Consider the following 20,754-nt stretch of genomic DNA (forward strand, 5'->3'; position numbering starts at 1 on the left):
ATTCTCTTCATCCTGGTTTCCCCAATAGAAGCTGTTGGATCTAATTCTGAAATTTCGCGGCATATCGACTTCACCTTGTGAAAGTACTGGGCAATCGTCATGTCGCGTTGTACCATCGATAGCAGCTCATTCTCGAGAAGTTGCAATTTTGTATCGTTCCTCTTCGAAAAAAGTGTAACAAAAGTGTCTCATGCTTCCTTTGGCGTTTTAGCATCCCGAATGTGCTCCAACATTTCTTCTTCTATTGTGGTCTTTAAGGCAAACATTGATTTGCCTGCTTTAATTTTCCACTTCCGCAAGACGCCGTTAGCATCTTTCGCTGCCGGTTGTGTAACTTCACTACCACCGACAACCTTCCACAAGTCTTGACCTTGAAGGTAAGACTCTATACACATTGCCCACGTGTTATAGTTTTGGTTGTTGAGCTTCTTGATTCCTCCAACAACTTGAAGATCACTCATCGTATCGGCAAGACTTTGACTACACCGAACAAGCTTGAGTGACTACCGTGCAGAGTAATACACTACTCTCGACACAAAGAAGCTCCCTCTCAAGGTTTGTGATAACCCCAACAATAATCTCAAGAAATTTTTTGTCTGATGTGGAAGATCAGTCAAAACTGCAACCACAGAGCATACTCGGAATTTCAAGAGACTTTACAACCAATGCTCTACCAAGAACGATCCCTGACCGACTTGGCTCTGATACCAATTGTTGAATAAGAAGAGTATCCAAGATAACTCTAATGATCCCAAGAAGAAGAAAATAGAGCACACTCTTAAAGAAAGCTCACAAAACAAACTAATTAGCAAAACTTTTCTTATTTAGCTCTAGGCTTTGTTTTTCCTTGGATGATATACAATGCTTGGGGACTTGGGTATTTATAGCAAACCAAATGAAAGCTACACCACACACTTAATTAAACTAAGTTTATTTACTACCACACAAAACACATTAATTGCACCTAATTATGTTGTCTTCCACACAACCTTACCTAACTTTGCAATTGTAAGCAATTACATCATCAAACTAGATATGGACTTGGGCTTTAGATTGGGTTGTGGATTACTTATTGTTTTGGGTTGACATTGATTCTCAACATGAAATTCTTCGCGTTATTGGTATTTGTAACGGTCTGGTTTGCTTTGCAGATGATATGGCATGTTATGGTAACAGCTTCATAATATGGAACCCATTTATTAGGAAGTCAGTAACCCTTCCCAACCCTGGTATTACTTTTCCCATGTATAACAGCATTCCCAATTATGGCGGGTTTGATGCTGCTATTGGATTCGGTTATGATGTGATGACATCTGACTATAAGGTTGTTAGAGTTGCCACCCCTAAAAATAAACTTCAAGGTCCAACCATGGCTGAAGTTTATTCACTAGCCACTGGCTCGTGGCGGAGTCTTGGTTCGGTTGCTCCTCAATGTGCAATATGTGGAAGAGAAAAACACCTTTTTTTCAATGGGGCTCTTCATTGGCCTACGGTAAGTAGGGAAAGGGATGATCATTTCATATTGACTTTTGACGTAGGCAGTGAGTTATTTTACAAGATGTCGATGCCATCGAGTGTCATTTGGAGTTACATATTGGGATTGTTGTTGTCTGTTTCGGGTGACAAAAAATTTGTAACTCTATTTGTGATGAACGCCGATTCTAAAGATTCTTATCTTGAAATATGGGTGATGAAGGAGTATGGCGTGAAGGAGTCATGGACCAAATTGATTAATCTCGGTCCACAGGGTCCCAAAAGACTTTTTCCTCGGGCATTATGTTTTAGAAGGAACGGTGAAGTATTAGTAATGCTTCTCAAAGGAGGCAGGCAACTTGGGTTCGAGACCAATATATCAAAGCATGAACTTGTTTCCCTGGACCTTGTCAGCAAACAAATGGAAAGTCTTGAGATTTTTGGACCATATTGCTCTGTTGATTCTTATGAAGAGAGCCTTCTCTTACTGGACAAGACCGATGCAGTTTCTCTTTAAGAAAAGAAACAGATTTTGTAACAAGTTTTCGTGAGATGTCTGAGGCGCCTAATGTGCTGATGCTGCAGCTTCAAACTATGTACATGTTGTTGAACTATCTATCAAAAGCTTTATAATTTTATTTTTTATTATCAATGTATTTACATCAACTTAATATCAGTTGTTAATCTTGGTATAAATTTCAATTGGCGTTGCAGATTATGTACCAGTATGTGTTAAGTATCTATGAAATGTATTCGCACTCGAGTTTGAATTCCCCTCCTCATAATTTAGAATAGAATAACGCTCGTTTAAAAAGTTTCGTTTATCGGGTGACTCGAAAGGAATTGCTGGGTTTGAATAACTAATAAAATACACAAAGATACAAGATCAAAAACTTTTGGCCCAAGACAAGTTCGATATATAATAATTCTATACAATAAACAAGTCCTTAGGCATTTCATCCTCCAACCATCTCTTTGTTTCTCTGTATTTTTCTCTCTGCTCTTCTTGTTTACATGTCACTATGAAATGAAGAAACGCGCAACCGAGTTTCCCTCTTTTTTTCATCTGTTTCTCTGCGAGGCATCGGTCTGAATCTAATGGGCAGTGACGATAGGTGGCAAGGCATTGCTCTAGCTCCAGTAAATACAGACAGAGAAGAGGAGAAATGGAGGAGCTTCAACAACTCAGTGAATGCAATTTCTTTAGGTTTTGTAGCAACTGCTATTCTCATCTCAATGTTTCTTGTGATGGCTATTTTTGAGAGATTTTTCAGACCCAGATCATCACAGCTGCTCACTTCAGCTCGCAGTACTACAACTACTACTCATTTGGATCTTCAGCCACAGATTACCTACAATGATTCCAAGCTTGATCACCACCACTCTCACAAAGTAAGCTTTTCTTTCCCTTCAATTGTTATTACTGCACAGATGTGGGTTAGACCAATTGGATAGGGCTATTTTTCCGGTTCTTTCCTATATATTAGAGTAATTTAAAATAATATTTTCTCTTCTTTCTCTTTGTTTACTTTCCTGTGGGGTGCACCGTACACGTATAGCTAAGAGTGTGAAATTTGACGAGATTGTGTCAAAATTGGAAAACTCATGTTTTTCTTTGGATACTGATTTTCACATTTACGTTTTCTCCTTCTGCAATCATCCTCTAGTGTTTACCGGTAAATTCTTCTTTAATTAATTAAATTCAAGAGCTAGAAACGAAATGAAAGAATGCATGAGAGAAAAGAGAGCGAGGAAATCACTTTCGTTTTCTTTTTATCATTTCCGTTTGTTTCTTTGTGTGCACTATTAACATTTTGAAGAGTTGTTGGTTTGGTTTAAGGACAGGTCACAATGATTTAAGAAACTAAACATCAAAGATGACAGAGTGTTATTTGGAGTTTTCAGTTTCTATAGTGGCTGCATTATATGTAAGATTTCATAGGATCTGCATAATTATGCTTTACTTGATTAATGACTAATATCCAAAATCTTATGAATTAATTTTTAAATCACTGAAAAGTTGTCATATTTTAATCCATTTTTCATCACTAGTGTTTGTAATGCTTTGTCCACTCTTCTTATTCCTTTGGTTTTGTTTTAATACATCTTGTTGCACCTATATGTCTCTTTTTTTTTCGTGAAAAGAAGAAAAGAAATAGGCACAATATGCACCTAAGTTTTAGCCATGATTCACACCCTTTGCATTTTAATGCTCAAAATTGTAGGCAATAGAAGAGGGTGTTAACTAGCTTAAGCCTTCCGCAGTACACCGAAAAAAGTAGTGTGATACTAATATATTGAACTCGTATAAGAATTACACTTTTACATATGCCGGAAAATTTGAATGTGAAACTAATTTGTTGAACTCATTACTGTAGTAGTAGTGTTATAGAAATCAAATTTAGACTACCTGATTTCTATATATAGGTCACACTCACTCAAATTACTATGAAAGATCTTAATTACGTAAATAAAAGATACTTACTAGAATTCATCAGTTAGCAACAAGTACTTTTTTTACTTTTAAATTATTACCATTTACCCCAAATCTAAGCATTGGAATGGCAAACTTAATCACATGCTACAAGTACCAATGTTAGGAAATATTTTAATTTATCACACTTTCAAGTTACCATGTGACATGTGCCAAATATAATGTTTATGCCTTCTATGATCTCGAAAACAACATGCATGCTTAATCTTTTTGTTAATCTATACATTTTACATATATAATCTTGAGTAAGTTATATCTTAATCACTTCCCGTAGAACAAGTGTTCACACGACATTGAGCTATTAGGAAATTTAAAAATAAAAATAAAAAATTGGATATTGTTTATGTATAACAGTTGAATTTGGTGTGTGAGGAAGGCTTGATTTGTGGAGAAGGTTACGCTATTCTGCTGACAGCTTAGTATTTTGGAAGATATATAATTGAAGGAATATTTTATTTATTTACTTTTTATTAACCTGCTCGAGAAGGGATGATTATAATATCAGGATTTATGTTCTAATCTTGGATTAAAAAGCTTATTTTTATAATAATTTTGATTAAATCATCAACAGCATGCTGCATTTGAATCTTTAAAGTTAAAAGCCACCAACCACGCCAGAGAAGTATCTTCCTCATCAGAACCCTCTTTGGTCTTAGCGATTAATTTGGACATTTCTTCAAATTCAAAGTGTCTGATAATTCACGTGTCATAAAATAAGTGGAGAGACACGAATTTATATTATATTATATGAAGTACCGCTAGAATATCCGGTACTTGAAAATATTAGCCTTATCATTTTGCTTGCTACAATGTGATATAGAAAATAAATTTTGCTCACTTGGGTTGCTGCCATGGTAGGTTCCAAAAGGACCAAAACCAACACATACTCCAATTTATATGTTTTGTATCAAATTTGTGCAGATGAGAATTTATGCCAGAGAAGTATCTGTGATGATGCCTGGGGAAGATACGCCTACCTTCATTGCACATCCTGCTCCTGCACCGTGTCCACCGGAGCACATTGCTTGGCCTCTCCATCAAACACAAACCTTGCCTTAATCCTGCATCGATCTAAATTTCAAGCTGACACAAGACATGGACACTGACAAGAAAAACCTAGTTTTCGTTAGTCCTTTTGGTTTTAGACATGATCGAATTAGGGTCAGTTGACGATCACATCAGTCTGTTGAACGTAGGAGGAAGCCAGGAACCGAGACTCATCAGCAGAACAACAATCATATGTACATATTCCGTTTTATGTATAAAGCTTTGGCTGTCATCTCAAATTGATTTTCTTGGTGTTTAGTTTCTAAATATCAAAATAATCCTCTATTGATTAAACCCGAAACAAGGATTCGTGATACATTAGTCCTGAAAACGAAGACTGAATTTCCTTCATTGTGTGAATGCACTAAGTGCGGTACATGGTGCGAAAAGTGGTAACGTTTATGCTTGCAGTGGTAGTGCTTGAAATAGTATTGTTGTGCTTGGAGTAGAACATTCCACTGCGATGGAGCAACGTACCACTCTAACGATGTGAAGTTTCACTTAGTATGGACACGTAAGGAAGAAAAAGCGAGGGACGACAGGAAATTTCCTAGAAACAGTGGGATGCCGGAAGCTTGTATCCCTCAAAGGCTTGCAGGCTTGCACCAAAACCAATTTTGAAAAGGAAAGTACTGAGATGCCTTTGTCTTTCCCATCCCATCCCATTCCAAGAGAAGATACCGATTCCAGGACAAACATGTCCCGACACAACTTTGCAAATCTCAAACATTTGAAAGAGAGAAAAAAACAACCACGAACCACAATTTTGCAAATCTCAACACAAACCGTGCTTTAATCCTGCATCGAGCTACCAAGGTCCGTCCGTCGGAGCACGCGCATGGTCTCATCCGATTGAGGGAGAGGCCGAATGCGGCAGCTGTTGTACACAAGATCCTCTCCAAATGAAGGGTGCACATAACTAATTCACACAAAAGTACGATGATAGAGCAACTCGAACAACATTTAGATAAAAGACTCAATCTTTATACCATTTTCCAGATAATTTACATTGTTTCAGAAAGCAAAACATGTTTTGCCAACATTTGCTAGGAAAGTGCTTAATTCCACAGTACTTTCAGAAAGAAGAAAAGCACTTTCGTTTTGACAAAATGCAACCAGTAAAGAAGCAACTTTAGACAAAGATGAAGCACTCTAATGAAACCAGAGGGTTGTCGATGGAGGACTCATTCCCCTGCTGCGCAACGCCACCGTGTGATTCGTCCTCCTTTCTAGTTTTACCTTCATTCCCCAGCTGCGAAACCTCGCCGTTTGGTTCCTCCTCCTTTCTTGTTTTACCCTCATTCCCTTGCTGCACGACGGCGCCGTTTGGTTCCTCCTCCTTTTTAGTTTTGCCTTGTTTCTCAACTCCTCCCACTCCCAGCTGCGAGGAACTGCCACCAGCTGGTCCAGTCACCTTAGACGCCGACGGGCTTCTTCCCCTGCCCCCTCGACCCACTCCACCGGCCGTCCGGGTAGCCGGTGACCTCGACCTGGACGACACCGTATCGCGCCTCACTCCAGTGGGGCCACCACTGCGCTGCTGCAAGGTACTCAGCTGACCCGATTCCCTCCCGCGAAACGAACTCGTTTCAGTTCGATTCCTCTTCCCCATCGAAGGCTCCGATGCCCTCGCCAGAGGTCTGGCTGCTCTTTCCCTCCGCGCGGCGACGTCGCCGGAGTAAGGACGCTTACTACGCGCCGCCGTTGAAGAAGCGCCATGCACTCTGGGACCCGCATCTCTCTTCTGCTTACTCGTAACCTCGTCGTCTCTGGCGTCAGTTATGGTGGTGGCGGTGGTTGCCGTCGAATATGAGAAGCTCTCGCTGAGGGTGACCCCACAAGGCTCCGAAGCCTGGGAAGGCTCGGCGGGGACGGCGATGTCGACGGCAAGCTCTTTGGGCGGCTGCTCTGGTTGGAGCTTCGGAGGCGAATGGGTGTCTTTCTCTGGGGTTATTTTGGGGATTTGGGGTTTGAAAATTGGGGTTTCGGAGAGAACCTCTTTCACCGACTCTTCTTCGATTTCAACAACCGGCGGCCGTGAGTTCGGCGGTGCAGCGGCTCTGAGTTGGGGTTTTGGGATACGGGTCTGGAGGGGTTCCGCGAGGGAGGATCTGGCGTGGAAGTGGCTGTTGTTGGGGCCATTTGGGTCGTGGTGTGGTGGCGGTGGGTTTTGGGTCTTGGCGGTGCCGAGACAACAACCCATTTTATGATTTTTTTTAAAGCAGAAATTTTTAGCTTTCAGAGAGTCCTTTTGTACTAGTGACTCGCTAGTAGTGAGTGAAGTGGAGGTGGGAAATAAAGATTTGAAAATTTAACGGTCCTAAATTGGAGAGAGTCTGAAATCTGAATGAAATTGAAAGGGATTGGGGGTGACAGTGACAGAGAGCTGCTGATAGACTAGGCTACACTCGTAAATATCAAATGCTGGACACAAAAGTAACCATAGTAGGATTAACTCCCCTTCTAATCTCTCTCCCATTCCATCTCCTCCTATTTAAACGGTTGCGATTACGCTACGTTTACATCTTGTTTTGAATTTTTTATATAAAGAATAAGACAAAAAGAAAAATGTGAGAGAAGGGGATGAAAGGAGATGATAATAACATACTCACAAGAAATTTTTCAATGCGAGGAGTATAGCAGTCATAATAAAAGTGGTTAGACTTTTTCTTTTTTTTTTCCCTCAAGTTTTCAACCATTTAAATTATGATAGTTAATGCACCGCACGTATTTCTGCCACACTAAAAAGTATACCCACGCTCAGTTATTATATGGTTTCTTGAGTAACCATAAAAGATTTGCCCAAAAAAAGAGTAAATATAAAATTTTTGTTCAACTACAATATTCCGTAATATTGAGTGTATCAAAATATTAATGTTTAAAATGAATCATGAATGTGATGTAAATAATTTGTTCTTTTAAATCTCACCCGTTTATTTTACATTTTATTGAATACAAGAGGTGAAAAACTTGATATTAGATATCATTAAACTCAATCACCATATCGAAGCATAATCAGTTATCAACATATCGTGATATTATTGATAACACCAATACTTTAATCACACAAATGTCAATATCGCTGAACATTTACATAACAAGTAACATCTTATTAGTTGGCCTAACCAATTTTTTATGAAATCCCAAATGGAAGAGAGACTTTTAGTACGGACATAAGTTTAAGAAAACAAAGCAGAAAGATAAGATACCCCATACGCCGCCACCATCAATATTCAATATGGACCCCAGATCAGATGCCTGTGAGCTTGTGACCTACAAATTGAAGACATTGGGCATGAAAGCCCCCAGAAAAAACATAATTTAGGACCACAGTAGGACCGGCGGTCCGGCACTAAGCACTGCTACCAACAAACAGGTGGGACTTATAAGCAAGGAATATATTAACTACCCTGTCCATTCCTTCAGCATAATATTGTATTAAGTTTTATAAGATGGATCATCGGAAGGCGGCTTCCAGCAATCCGCGTTGGACATTTCGTGTGTGTTTAGTGCCAAAACTAGAATCCGAAACAAAAAACGGAGCACGTATACATGATCTGTTATCGAAGAATGGGCAATTATTCTTGTTATTAAGTATTAATTAGCTGATTAACAGCAACAATCACAAGAATATAAGACCTCAACACCAGAGGGATATCTGATAATTACAATGAATTGACAACACAATTGGAACCGATATCGTAACAAGACCAGGTAAGCTAGGGCCCTCTATAATCAGCACTTGTACAATACAGAGAATGAGCAGGAGGGAAAAGAATACAGACTGAAACCTCATGGTAAGAAGACATGAAGATTTTATGTGTAGGAAACAAACCCACTCATCACGAGGCAGAAACATGCGAAGATGAAGCCCGGTCTGATTCTATCATAGATTTGATGTAGTATTCGCCAGCTTTGTATGACGACCTTACCATGGGACCAGATGCCACATATCGAAATCCCTGTTCCATACAAAATATACAGTTATTAAACTGTTATGCATAAAAGAGGATCATATGATAGTATGCTTGATAAAGTGAGATGGTATTGTATTAATTCATGCCATGAGATCCTTGTGAACAAATTTATATAGGTGAGGCGGGCCAGAAGATCTTTTGTTTATCATGTTGAACTCCCAATATAAACAGCTTAACCTAAAATTCGGTATCCTATCTGAGTGATACGAAGTGAATACTAGTAATGAGAAAAGGAAACACTAAAGATTTCTCGAACAAAGCACTACCAATACTGATTGCTGATTTAATAAAGTAGAGGACATATCAAGTCAACAGGGAAAAGCAAAATATGGAGGCAATACTGCTACCCTAGCCAAATAAGTCATTCCCATAGCCAGCTTGGTTAAAAACAAAGGGATAGAAGAATACCATTTCCATGCCAAGAGCTCGGTATCTCTCAAAGGCCTCAGGAGTAATGTATTCAGACACAGGCATGTGGCGCTTTGAAGGTCGCATGTATTGACCAAATGTCATAACATCAACACCTGCTGCTCTCACCTTCTCCATCGTCCTAACAACCTGATCAGGTGTCTCCCCGCAGCCTAACATTATTGAAGTCTTTGTAAGTGTTCCCGCGGGAGCATGGTCTTTGGCCATCATTAAAACATCTAAAGATTGCTTAAAATTGGCACGGTGATCCCGCACTGCCCTCTGAAGCTCTTCAACTGTCTCAATATTGTGAGCAAGGACATCCAATCCGGATGTTGCAACTTTCTCTACACAGCTCGAGTCTCCCCGAAAATCAGGAACTACAAGAAAACATGCAAAATCAACAGCGCATATGAACTCTAATCACATAACTGCCAAACTTCACATCTATTAGCTTAATACTCACAACCTCTTAATCATATAAGCATAAAAAGGCAATATTTTGTCAACTCAACGTAAATGTTCTGAATTCCATACCGAGCTGACTCTATCATCCTAATTCACACATTATACTAAAAAAAATTCATTAGTTAAAGAACAAAATCATACCCAAAGCCTCAATGAGCATGCTGGGTTTGAGCACCTTCAACTTTTGCACGGTCTCTGCAAAATGTCCGCTCCCTTGATCGGGCAAATCGTCCCGGTCCACGCTAGTAATCACCACATAATCCAAACCCCAAGACGCAATCGCCTCCGCCACATTCGTCGGTTCATTAGGGTCCGGCGGTGGCGGAGTCCTGGAAGTCTTCACATTGCAAAACCTGAAAATTTCAACCCAAAACCAAAAAACTCCCATCAATGCAAAATCCATCAGACACAGCAATTATCTCACATGCACATTTCATCAAACAAATTACCTGCAACCGCGCGTACACGTATCACCAAGAATCATAATCGTGGCGGTAGCAGTGCCGGTCTCGCCGCCGGACCAGCACTCGCCGAGGTTGGGGCACTTCGCCTCCTCGCACACCGTGTGAAGCTTCAATTCCCTGAGCTTTTTCTTGATCTGAGTGTACTTTTGGCCGCCGGGGATTGACTCCTTCATCCATTTCGGCTTCGGGAGAGGGTTCTTCTTGGTTCCGACTTCGACGGAATACGGGCCTTCGCCTTCCACGAAGTCCGTCAGAATCGGAGACTCGGCGGCGAGGCGGGCCCGCAGGCCCGCCAGAGTTTGGGGGAATTGGGAGGAGGATGTCACGGTTGAGGGCGGGGTTTGGGTGGAGGAGGAGGAGGAGGAGGAGAAGGACCGGGCGGTCGATTTTATGATCCGCGCCGCTAGGGCTGTGAACCGGGTCTGCATCTCTCGTTGGGTTTGCGATAATGCGATCGGAGACGGAGAGAGATTCAGATGGTTCGACGATGGTGGGGACGAAGAAGGTGATGAGGATTTGGTGGTTGGTTTGGTTGGCGCAGACAATTTTGGATCTGAAATCACGGCCCACGTTTGATTTAATTACGGGCCTCAGAATTTGATTGTGGATTGGATCAGTTTTGGGTCATTGGGCCTGAGAAATTTACAATCAAACATTGTGGGTTTTTGGCAATCACATCAACCCTGACTAAAATGTTAATGAGAGGCTGTGAGTTCGAGTTTCGTAGATTACCAGTTTGATATCAATTCGATATGAAGGTGCAGAAGGAAAAGAAGTGTATGAACATCATTTTTTTTTAACTAAAATGTAAATAATTGTCCAAAAATCGTAAACAAAATGTAAATAAAAAATGTTTGAATCATTGTGTAAGTGTGATTAAGAAAAAAAGGAACAAATCAACGAGGTTCAACCAAATAGAGACATAGAATATAATTTGGGATAAGAGTTGGTGCCTCTAAGATTATTTTTAAACTCTTTTAAAAGTTAATTATGCAAACTCTTCAAGCTACGTAACACAATTTTGATAAAAATCATATCATTTTAAGATTTTTACACCCAGTGAATTGTTATGAGGGACTTGTAGAGGTTTAGTTTAGTTTCGCTCTGTCAATATCGCTAGTACAAGAAAATGGAGTGTCTAGTCGACAAGGAAAAATAAGACTTTATTGAAGTACTGAAAATGTTGAAACAGATAAAGGCCCTTATTCCTTAGTTTGGAAGAAAGGGAAACGAGGGGATTTCATGTGATTGGAGAGGATGGGATCAATTAGTCAGAGTATGTAGATTGGTCCCAATATTGAGAATTTATTCTGTACTTTATAGTAGCTTGATTATGTCATGACTGCAATCTGAGAGATTTTTTGTATGCCGGAAATAAAGTCTAGTACACCAAAAATAATAATACAATTGGTGAGAATCTTGAAAAAGATATTTGAATCAATTGTATTATCACACTTAGTGTATTGAACCCTGTTCCTGGACAGTGAAAAATTAGAAGTTGTGTTTGGTGGGGGAGTTCATGAATTGAGCTACTTTTTTTTCTTTTGGTCTATATAAATTTAGCTATTCTAATGTGATGAACATAACTCTCATCGCAAATCCGCACTTGCATGCATATATGGTTATGCTTTTCTAACAAGTGGACCCCTAAATTTTGTTCGCACCAATAATTATTTTTATAAACTGTCACATAATATCATTGATTTAGCTATTCAAATATAAATAGATGACAAAATCTTAAGTTTACAACATCCACATATTAGTAATATCATGAGACGCCGTTGTCACATCCTGGCCCGGGGCGGACCACTTTCCTGGCCCGCTCCATACCGTAACACGGTATTGTCCGCTTTGGGCCCCGACTACGCCCTCACGGTTTTGTTTCTGGGAACTCACACGAGAACTTCCCGATGGGTCACCCATCCTGGGAATGCTCTCGTGCGCTACTCGCTTAACTTCGGAGTTCCCATGGAACCCAAAGCCAGTGAGCTCCCAAAAGGCCTCGTGCTAGGTAGGGATGGGAATATACATTTAAGGATCACTCCCCTGGGCGATGTGGGATGTCACACCGTAGTCGTCTAAAATAAAACAAATTATTGTGAGGACATACATGCATTCTTCGACCTTTTGATTATAAATTGACAACACGACGTTGACATAACTGTTGAAATATTCTACATTGACCTTTTTTTTCTTTTTTTTTTTTAAGAAAAGAAGAATTTAAATTCTTAACCTTCCTCCAACTGGTACATAGGTTTGTTGTCATAAAACTTCACACTTGTCGGACTGTACAAGTGATAATTAACAAGTTAAGGATAATATCGATATTGTTGAAAGTAGGCATTTGATTTGCCTCTCTGATAATTTGACAAGAACAACAGATGATGTAAGTCAAAATATGTTTATTGTAGCTATTTGGCCTATAAATAACTGTACAACAATGGAATATTTAATTAGCATAGTTTAACATGCAGTCGATATTTACTTAGTTTAGATTAACATGCTCAAATGTTTACTTAGCTGAGATTAACAAGCACTTAATATTTACTTAGCTTAGCTTAATAATTAGTATGAGTGTGACTTAGATAGCCTTATTAACAGCTAAAATCGGTTATAATGTTGCTTTCTATGTCTTTCTCCTCCAACTCCATTACCAGATATGCCCATTCATTAACATCATCTTAATTTGAATCCTCCAAATTTATGCGCATGACCTAATTTATTTTGTTTGAAGAAAAGGAGATTTCAACTTGCAATCTTTCTGACCATTAGAAATAATAGCGACACAGTATTTCTGTCACACTCGCCCTTTCTCAAGTCAAAATGGTATCAAAATCTTATACCAAATCACTATATCGAAGATAATAAGCTTTGCTCCCTTTTTTTTTACTTTTTATATATTGTATATAAGGAAATGTAGCGTTTTAACTTACTCTACATTTCGAGACAAATGTTGCTTGATCATCATCATAAATTGAGCAATAAAAGGATCTCGCACAAACGCGTGAGATGATCTTAATTTTCAAGCATGAATGGTCAGAATCAGCTCACGCGCGCATGCACGACTATTAATCCACACATTTTTTACGTAAGTTTTATGAATAATGAGTTAGATTAGAGAAATCATATTATGTTTGTACATTGTGACATGTGATAAATTGATCAATAATTGGGCAAAATTAACTAATACAATTAGTAGATAATCACCTCTTAGTTACATAATCTAGTAAACTAACCATCACAGTTGCACGTTAGCAGACAAAAGAGGCAGCTGCAAGCCTGCAACACACCACTTTCAGCGGCGTTGTCGCCGTCGTACGTGCCATTTGCGTTGTGGCTCTCTGTAATATGCTATTTCTTCCGGGGACAAAACAGACAACTGCAAAAATATGATCAAATCGGATGACGTCAGCAAAACAACGCAAGCGTTGGCGTATTCGGTAATTTGCAACTTGTAATTCAACTTTATGAGTGCTTTTTTTCTTTTGATTATTTTACTAATTTGTCTTTATTTAATTAAATTATTTCACCAAATTTGTCTTTTTTGCCTTATATAGAATAATAGTCGGTGGGGCTTAATTGGCAATTGCTAGACAAATTCTGCGACGAATGACAGCTAAAAACCGCTTTTCACTTTTCAGATACCCATTTTTTTTTTCTTACGACATGGGTCCTTTTTTCTCCAATTTCTGCTTTTTCCAAAAGCCGCTTTTCCTCACCTCCAATTTTATTCCACACTAACATTTATGACCAAAAAAAAAAGAACCGGATTGACGCTCCACGTCATCCCAACGGGCTTCTGGGAAAGACCAAAATTTATGACCGTTTGCGTAATTTTGTTTTGCAGCGGCTTCTATGTACAGAGTATTGATATCCATACTAATTTTCACTTTTTAGAGCAACTTCAGCGTTGGAGCCCTTCTCCCCGACTATGCATTATTCAATCCATCTAATGAACAGTAACTGCCCTTAATAAACAGTAATAGCCCTGGAAATAGCATTTACATCTCCACCGTTACACTTCAATAGCTCTGGCAATAGGTAATAAAATATTAGTATTTTTTTTATTTATAAAATAATACAAAATAATTTTAATTGTAATATCGGATAAGATTTTTAATCGTTCTCTTTGCGCCACGTGTCATTATCCGAAGTATTATTAAATAATACAAAATAATTTTATTTGTAATTTCGAATAAGATTTTTAATCGTTGTCGTTGCGCCACTTGTCATAGAATTCGAAAAGACAATTATTGGGATGGATTTCCGATAAATTTTTTAATCGTACTCGTTATACTACGTGTCATTATCCGAAAATACAATTATTGGTGATGGTTTTCTGATAAGATTATTAACCAATCACGTCGCGCCACGTGTCATAATCTGTTCACAATCTTTGAGGATAGATTTCCATCAGATTTTTAACGAATGACGACATGCCACGTGTCATAATCTGTTCACAATCCTTGAGGATAGATTTCCATCAGATTTTTAACACGTGTCATAATCTGTTCACAATCCTTGAGGATAGATTTCCATCAGATTTTTAACGAATGACGACATGCCACGTGTCATAATCTGTTCACAATCCTTGATGATAGATTTCCATCAGATTTTTAACGAATGACGTCATGCCACGTGGCATTATGTACAACCTAATCCTTTCTGAATCCTCCATATAATCCATCATCCATCCTCACAAATCTCACACCAATTTTCTCAAGATCTCTATCATTATTCATAATTTATGCTTCCTTCTTCACAAAAATCTGTATCATTATTCATAGTTTATGCTTCTTTCTTACAATGTCTTCTTCTTCCTCAAGGATGATGTGGGAACTCGATCAGGAAGAGGAAGAATTGTTTAACCAATCAGAAGCAATGTTCAATCACCAGGGGGCAAAAAATGAGAGGGAAGAGGATGAAGAGCGTAGAAGGAGAGATGACGAAGTAAGAATGGGTAGAGCCTTACATTCCCGTCGGGTCATCCAAGCTATGGCTCAGATCTGCAGGCCCAGTCGTTCCGGAAACCTTGATAGAAGCAGGCAACGACGAGGTATGGAACTCTTGCATGATTATTTTGTTCCTAATAATGCATTCCCTGATACGTACTTTAGACGTCGTTTTAGAATGGAACGACATTTGTTCAACAAAATCATGATTGCTGTTTGCAACCATGATTCTTACTTTGTGCAAAAGAAAGATGTTTTTGGTGCTATGGGTCTACTGCCTGAGCAAAAAATTACTGCTGCCTTGCGAATGCTTGCATATGGAGCATCTGCAGACCAAGTGGATGAGATAACGAGGATGGGGAAATCAACCATTCTTGAATCCCTGATGAGGTTTTGTGGAACAATCGAATCTATCTACACCGTTGAGTACCTCCGCAAACCTACAAACATGGACTTGGAACGGCTGTTGAAAAAGACCGAGATGCGTGGTTTTCCTGGGATGATTGGAAGCATTGATTGTATGCATTAGACGTGGAAAAACTGTCCAAGTGCATGGTAAGGCGCTTATGGGGACAGAAAAGGAGCAAAAAGTATCATTCTGGAGGCGGTGGCATCTTTTGATACATGAATTTGGCATGCCTTTTTGGGGGTCCCGGGAGCTCAAAATGACATCAACGTCCTTACTCAATCCCTAGTGTTCAACAATGTCCTGCAAGGAAAGGCACCAAAAGTCACGTATGAGGTCAACGGACGTATGTACGACGGGCCATACTACCTAGCTAACGGCATTTACCCGCGATGATCAACATTTGTCAAACCAGTGCCACGTCCGTGAAGTGCAAAGGAAAAACACTTTGCAAGCTGTCAAGAGGGGTGCAGGAAGGATGTGGAGCGTTGTTTCGGTATCCTCCAAGCTCGCTGGGCGATCGTCAGAGGTGCTGCCAGATTGTTTGATGTAGAGTCGCTTCGATCCATCATGATGACGTGCATCATTCTTCACAACATGATTGTGGAAGATGCGTACGATTATGAAGTCGTTGATGAATATGAGCCAGACACGATGAATGATGCGAGAATTATACGCGCACAAATTAAACCCTATTTGTGACAATTGTAGTAATGATGTAAGTAGGGATCGTTCTAACCGGGGATTAACTAGGGGTGCTAATCTATTTTGAATTGACTTGAAAACACAAAAACTAAATGTAAATACTCTTAACAAGACTACTATGACTCAGAATGGCTTTGAAAAACTCAAACTGCCTAAAACAATCAAACTGACTCAAATAGAAACTAGAACTTGATTTAGACGAATTTGAAACTGTTTATGACTCCAAAAGCTTAAAGATATAAAAATAAAACAAATACGAATGATTAAGACTCAACGAAATATGGGGGAAATGTGTTTGGACGATATTAAATTAAATGGACAGAATATAATTAAAGGCAAAATGTAAATATGGATGTGATGAAAATATGGATGATGGAATAGCCAAGGGGTTCTTCTCCACACATGTTACACTTGCATACAATATTGATTCTCAGTTGGTCTTTCGATAAGTTGTGAAACTCAACACCCCGGGTTAATTAGGTCCGCTTAAATTAACCGTCAAGTTCTCCTTAAATTAATGAATTGGATGGGTTAGCGCAACGCAATTCACCACATTCTCCAAAAGTCCTTTACGTGAAAAGCACAATAAAGATACAATCAAAGATCATTAAGCATTTATGAAAACTATAAGTGTTGACGAGGCATTCGTTACTATGATGAGCATGAAACTAGTGCCAAGAATTCATTTAACGCGATTGTTTATAAGCAACCTCCACTACTTGTGAATATAAGTTCATAACGATTAGGTGAAATTCACTTATATTCTAGCGTCATATTTATGCATGAAAATTAAGCGCGCATTCTTAATAAACATTCATAAATAAGTTATCAATCAAACGGTTAAACAAATTGAATCCACAACTTATGAAATTCCAACGAAAGTTAATCAATTCATATTGCAAATATAAACATAGTTTCGAATCACCCCCTAGCTAAAGGGGGTTTAGTTCCTCATAAGTTTGAAATCAAAGAAACCCCTAAACATTCCAACAACTCAAACGTGAATTGTATGAACGTTTAGGCACTCTTCTCTTCCATTCTCATACGTACAAAACAAAGAGAATTAAATTTAAACTTTGAAATCAAAGAAACACCTAAACATTCCAACAACTCAAACTTGAATTGTATGAACGTTTAGGCACTCTTTTCTTCCTCGTTGTTGTAGCACAAGGTCTAAGGTGAGCTTTGGGGATTATGTGAAGTGTTTTGGAGGGATGGGAAGTGGTTGGATAATGGCTGCAATGGAGGAGAAAAACTGCACAGAAATGGAAGGGGATTTGCGGCACAAGGGTTGTGTTTGTGTTATGTGAAGTGTTGTGAATGGAATGAGATGTTATGAGATGTGCCTAGGTGATGGGAATGCAAGGGTATTTATAGGAGGAGTGGAGATGTATATGGCTGTTTGTTTAAGGTGTTTGTGGCTGCAATGATGAAGAGTTAGAGCTGGAAATGAAAAGGGAAAGCTGGAATGTGGAATGGTGCCCACGGCAAAGTGTTTTGGTGCATGTGTTGGCTGTTTTGTTTGTTGGTTAAAGCTTGTGTTTGCATGTGAATGTTGTTTGTGTGAAGTGTGTGTGAATGCATGTGGATTAAAGAGTGAATGGTGGCTGAAATAATGATGGAAAACAGCTAGGAGAAGTATGGAATGCATGTGAAATGTAAAGGGAAAAGCTGGAAATGGCTAGGAAGGTCACGGCATAGACTTGTTTGTTTGATGATGATGCATGTGATGGGTGGGAACAAAGGGGGAAACATGGCACAAGGGTGCTTGAGTGAATGATTGAATGTGCATGTGGATTAAAGAATGAGTGGTGGTGTAATGATGAAGTGAATGCATGTGTTGATGACTAGGTTAGTGGGTGGAAATCTGAAAATGGCATAAGGGAATGGGAGCTCACGGTTTTGGCTAGTGTTTGAATGTGTAAAGTGTGTGTGAATGCATGTGAAGATGCTAATAAATAATGCATGTAGGGTTAGGAAATAAAATCATAACTTAAAGGAGGATGATTAAAGGGTGTTGAAAGGTTTTGCATGGCTTTGAAGTGATTGTGGATTGGGCTAGAGTTTAAGTACATGAAATGGACCCAAATTGCTCATCCTTGCATGGCAAGGAATGGTGTTTGTGTTAAGCCCATGGCAAGGTGTTATGTGATTGGGTTAGGGCCATTGTTTTGTGTCTTCAAGTGCATACAAGGCCTTCAAATTCGTCCATCCTCTAAGCTCCATGGATAAGCTATCCAATCCATGCCCAAAAATGCTCCAAATGGCCTCAAAATGCACTTTCTTGCTCCCTAGGCCCTTAGAACCTGAAAACACACAAAAGAAGCATAAAGGACTAAAATAACTAGAGAAACATAACGTAAATGTACGAGAACAAGCCATTTAAGTCGCATGAATATGCTCCTATCAATGAACAATTCAAGAACACGTATATATTGTACTCATGATGTCACCAATGAGCCCGTGCAACATGAGCCATTACAAAGGGATGGACGTTACAATGAAAGGCTCATTCAACGATATACTGCATTTCAAATGCCAGACATGCACAATGCCCGACAAATTGACTTGATAGAGCACCAGTGGGCATTGAAACAAGCTGAAGATAATTAAGTTCATTTAGTTGTTTTTTTTAATTTGGTATGTTTATGTTATTTTATTTGGTGTGTTTTATTATTTGGTATGTTTATGTAATTTTTTTAGTGAGTTTTTAATTATTCCGTATGCTTATGTAATTTTATTTGGTGTGTTTTTGTCATTTCAATAAATATTCTCTTAGTATAAATAACTTACCAAATTAATTTGAATAAATATTCAATAAATTGGAAACAATATAAATAATACAAATAATAAATAATAAATTACAACCCAAAGTGATTGGAAAATTATGGGCTCCGATTACAAAAACTACTCTATTCATTATCACTTAACCAATTTGTGGTGCTAGGATGATCTTCTCTTGTGGTGCTAGGACCATCTTGGCTTGTTATCGCTTCTCTTGCACGCCTCCTTCGCACCACGTCCGCTTTCTCTGACTTCCAAAAAAATTTAGAATTTGGAGACTTCCCTTCTAAAGGCGTGTTCATAATCTCACGATCTCGTTGAGCCCGTCTTTCTTCTCTAACATGTTCCCTTTCTTGCCTAAGTAGCTCTCTTTCTGTCTCATTAGCCTGAAATTCTCTCTCAATAGCTGCAGTTTTTGCGTCATTTCTAACCTTATCAGCTTCATATTTCGCCAGTTCCCTCATCAAATTCAATTCACCTTGGCGAGTAAGTTCTTCCATGAACTTTGCATAATCATTCTTGGAAGCACTCCCTTTTCTCTTTGAAGCCTTCTTACCTTGAGGCCTAATTGGATAACGGATCGAACCCGACGCTTGTTCAGGGAAGGGCGTTTCGGGCACTTCTTCTGCATCATCTTTATGAACATGTGAGACATGATCGGGTGTAGAGTGTAGAGGGGTGATGTTCATGTGCACTTTTGGACCGACTGACACAACTCTAAATTTAGGACAATCTTTTACAATATTCCAACATTCCCACCGGTTGAATGATTTATTTTTGCTTTTGGTTTTGGTAGCGTACCAAGCTTGTGCTTGAAGTTCCTACACAATGCGGGAGAAGAAATTATTATAATGAAAATAAGTAACAAATAAATAATACAAACAACATAATTATAATGTAAATAGGTAACAAATAAATAATACAAACAATAAATAATAAATTATGTAGGTAACAAATAAATAATACAAACAAATAATTGCGGGTATCAAATAAATAATATATTGGGTATCAAATAAATAATATATTGTTACCTGATCCGAGTAATTTTCCCCATTTCGAATATTACTACTAGCTTGTGCCAAGGCGTCTCTCCACGTACTAAACGATTGGCTAAGTAATTTCCAACGACTGAATATCGATTCTTTGGTTCTTTTTCCATCAATTTTCTCAAGATAATTGGTATGAATAAGACTCCACATTTTTCGCAACTGCATCTCATTACCCGTAAGCGAACTATGAGTAACTTCAACCCAGCTAGTACACAACGCAACATCTTCAAGAAGCGACCAATTCGTACCTGCACCAGTGGTCATTTTGTTGAAAAAAAATGGATTGAAACTTTGAGACAAAGAAAGGAATACGATTGAAAGTAGTTGAGAAAATATGAAATTGTTATGTAAGGTAGATGATAATGAGAAGGTATTTATAGAAAAGTAAAAACAATTTTTTTTTAAAAAAATTTCAGATTTTTTTTTGATTTTTTTTTAAATTTTTATTCAATTAATTAATCTCTGCCATTGGATATAAAAAAATTTGAATTCCAACACTCCAGATTGTGCCACGTGTCACAACAGTA

At 38.7% G+C, this 20,754-nt stretch overlaps 4 protein-coding genes and 1 pseudogene across 5 annotated transcripts in view; 2 read left to right on the forward strand and 3 right to left on the reverse strand.

Moving 5' to 3' along the window:
• Positions 1–2,063, forward strand: part of LOC137739024 (F-box/kelch-repeat protein At3g23880-like) — a 6,504-nt gene extending 4,441 nt beyond the window's left edge. The window contains exon 2 of the mRNA XM_068478497.2: positions 1,101–2,063. Coding sequence (XP_068334598.2) covers positions 1,101–1,990 — 890 coding nt within the window. The 3' untranslated portion in view covers positions 1,991–2,063. The remainder of the gene's footprint in view (positions 1–1,100) is intronic.
• Positions 2,064–2,504: 441 nt separating this feature from the next.
• Positions 2,505–5,042, forward strand: LOC137739426 (uncharacterized; annotated as a pseudogene).
• A 934-nt stretch (positions 5,043–5,976) lies between these two features.
• On the reverse strand, positions 5,977–7,418 carry LOC137738785 (uncharacterized). Its single transcript, XM_068478259.2, has one exon. It carries the CDS (start codon positions 7,215–7,217, stop codon positions 6,147–6,149), a length of 1,071 nt encoding a protein of 356 aa, XP_068334360.2. The 5' UTR covers positions 7,218–7,418; the 3' UTR covers positions 5,977–6,146.
• Positions 7,419–8,033: 615 nt separating this feature from the next.
• Positions 8,034–10,861, reverse strand: LOC137739699 (lipoyl synthase, mitochondrial). Of its 2 annotated transcripts, XM_068479373.2 has the most exons (5): positions 10,317–10,861; positions 10,009–10,220; positions 9,400–9,779; positions 8,850–8,976; positions 8,034–8,287 (listed from the first exon to the last, which is right to left on the reverse strand). In XM_068479373.2, exons 1-4 carry the CDS (start codon positions 10,757–10,759, stop codon positions 8,857–8,859), a joined length of 1,155 nt encoding a protein of 384 aa, XP_068335474.2. In that variant the 5' UTR covers positions 10,760–10,861; the 3' UTR covers positions 8,034–8,287; positions 8,850–8,856. The 2 variants fall into 2 exon arrangements, with proteins under 2 accessions (XP_068335474.2, XP_068335472.2); XM_068479371.2 differs by lacking the exon at positions 8,034–8,287 and having other exon boundaries at positions 8,624–8,976.
• An 8,445-nt stretch (positions 10,862–19,306) lies between these two features.
• Positions 19,307–20,416, reverse strand: LOC148694087 (uncharacterized). Its single transcript, XM_088699751.1, has 2 exons — positions 20,210–20,416; positions 19,307–19,999 (listed from the first exon to the last, which is right to left on the reverse strand). The coding sequence occupies exons 1-2, from the start codon at positions 20,390–20,392 to the stop codon at positions 19,307–19,309; spliced, it is 876 nt and encodes a 291-aa protein (XP_088555877.1). The 5' UTR covers positions 20,393–20,416.
• Positions 20,417–20,754: the final 338 nt, after the last annotated feature.

Source organism: Pyrus communis, chromosome 9, assembly GCF_041283825.1.
Source record: "Pyrus communis isolate YQ-2024b chromosome 9, ASM4128382v1, whole genome shotgun sequence".
Taxonomy (NCBI): Eukaryota; Viridiplantae; Streptophyta; class Magnoliopsida; order Rosales; family Rosaceae; genus Pyrus; species Pyrus communis.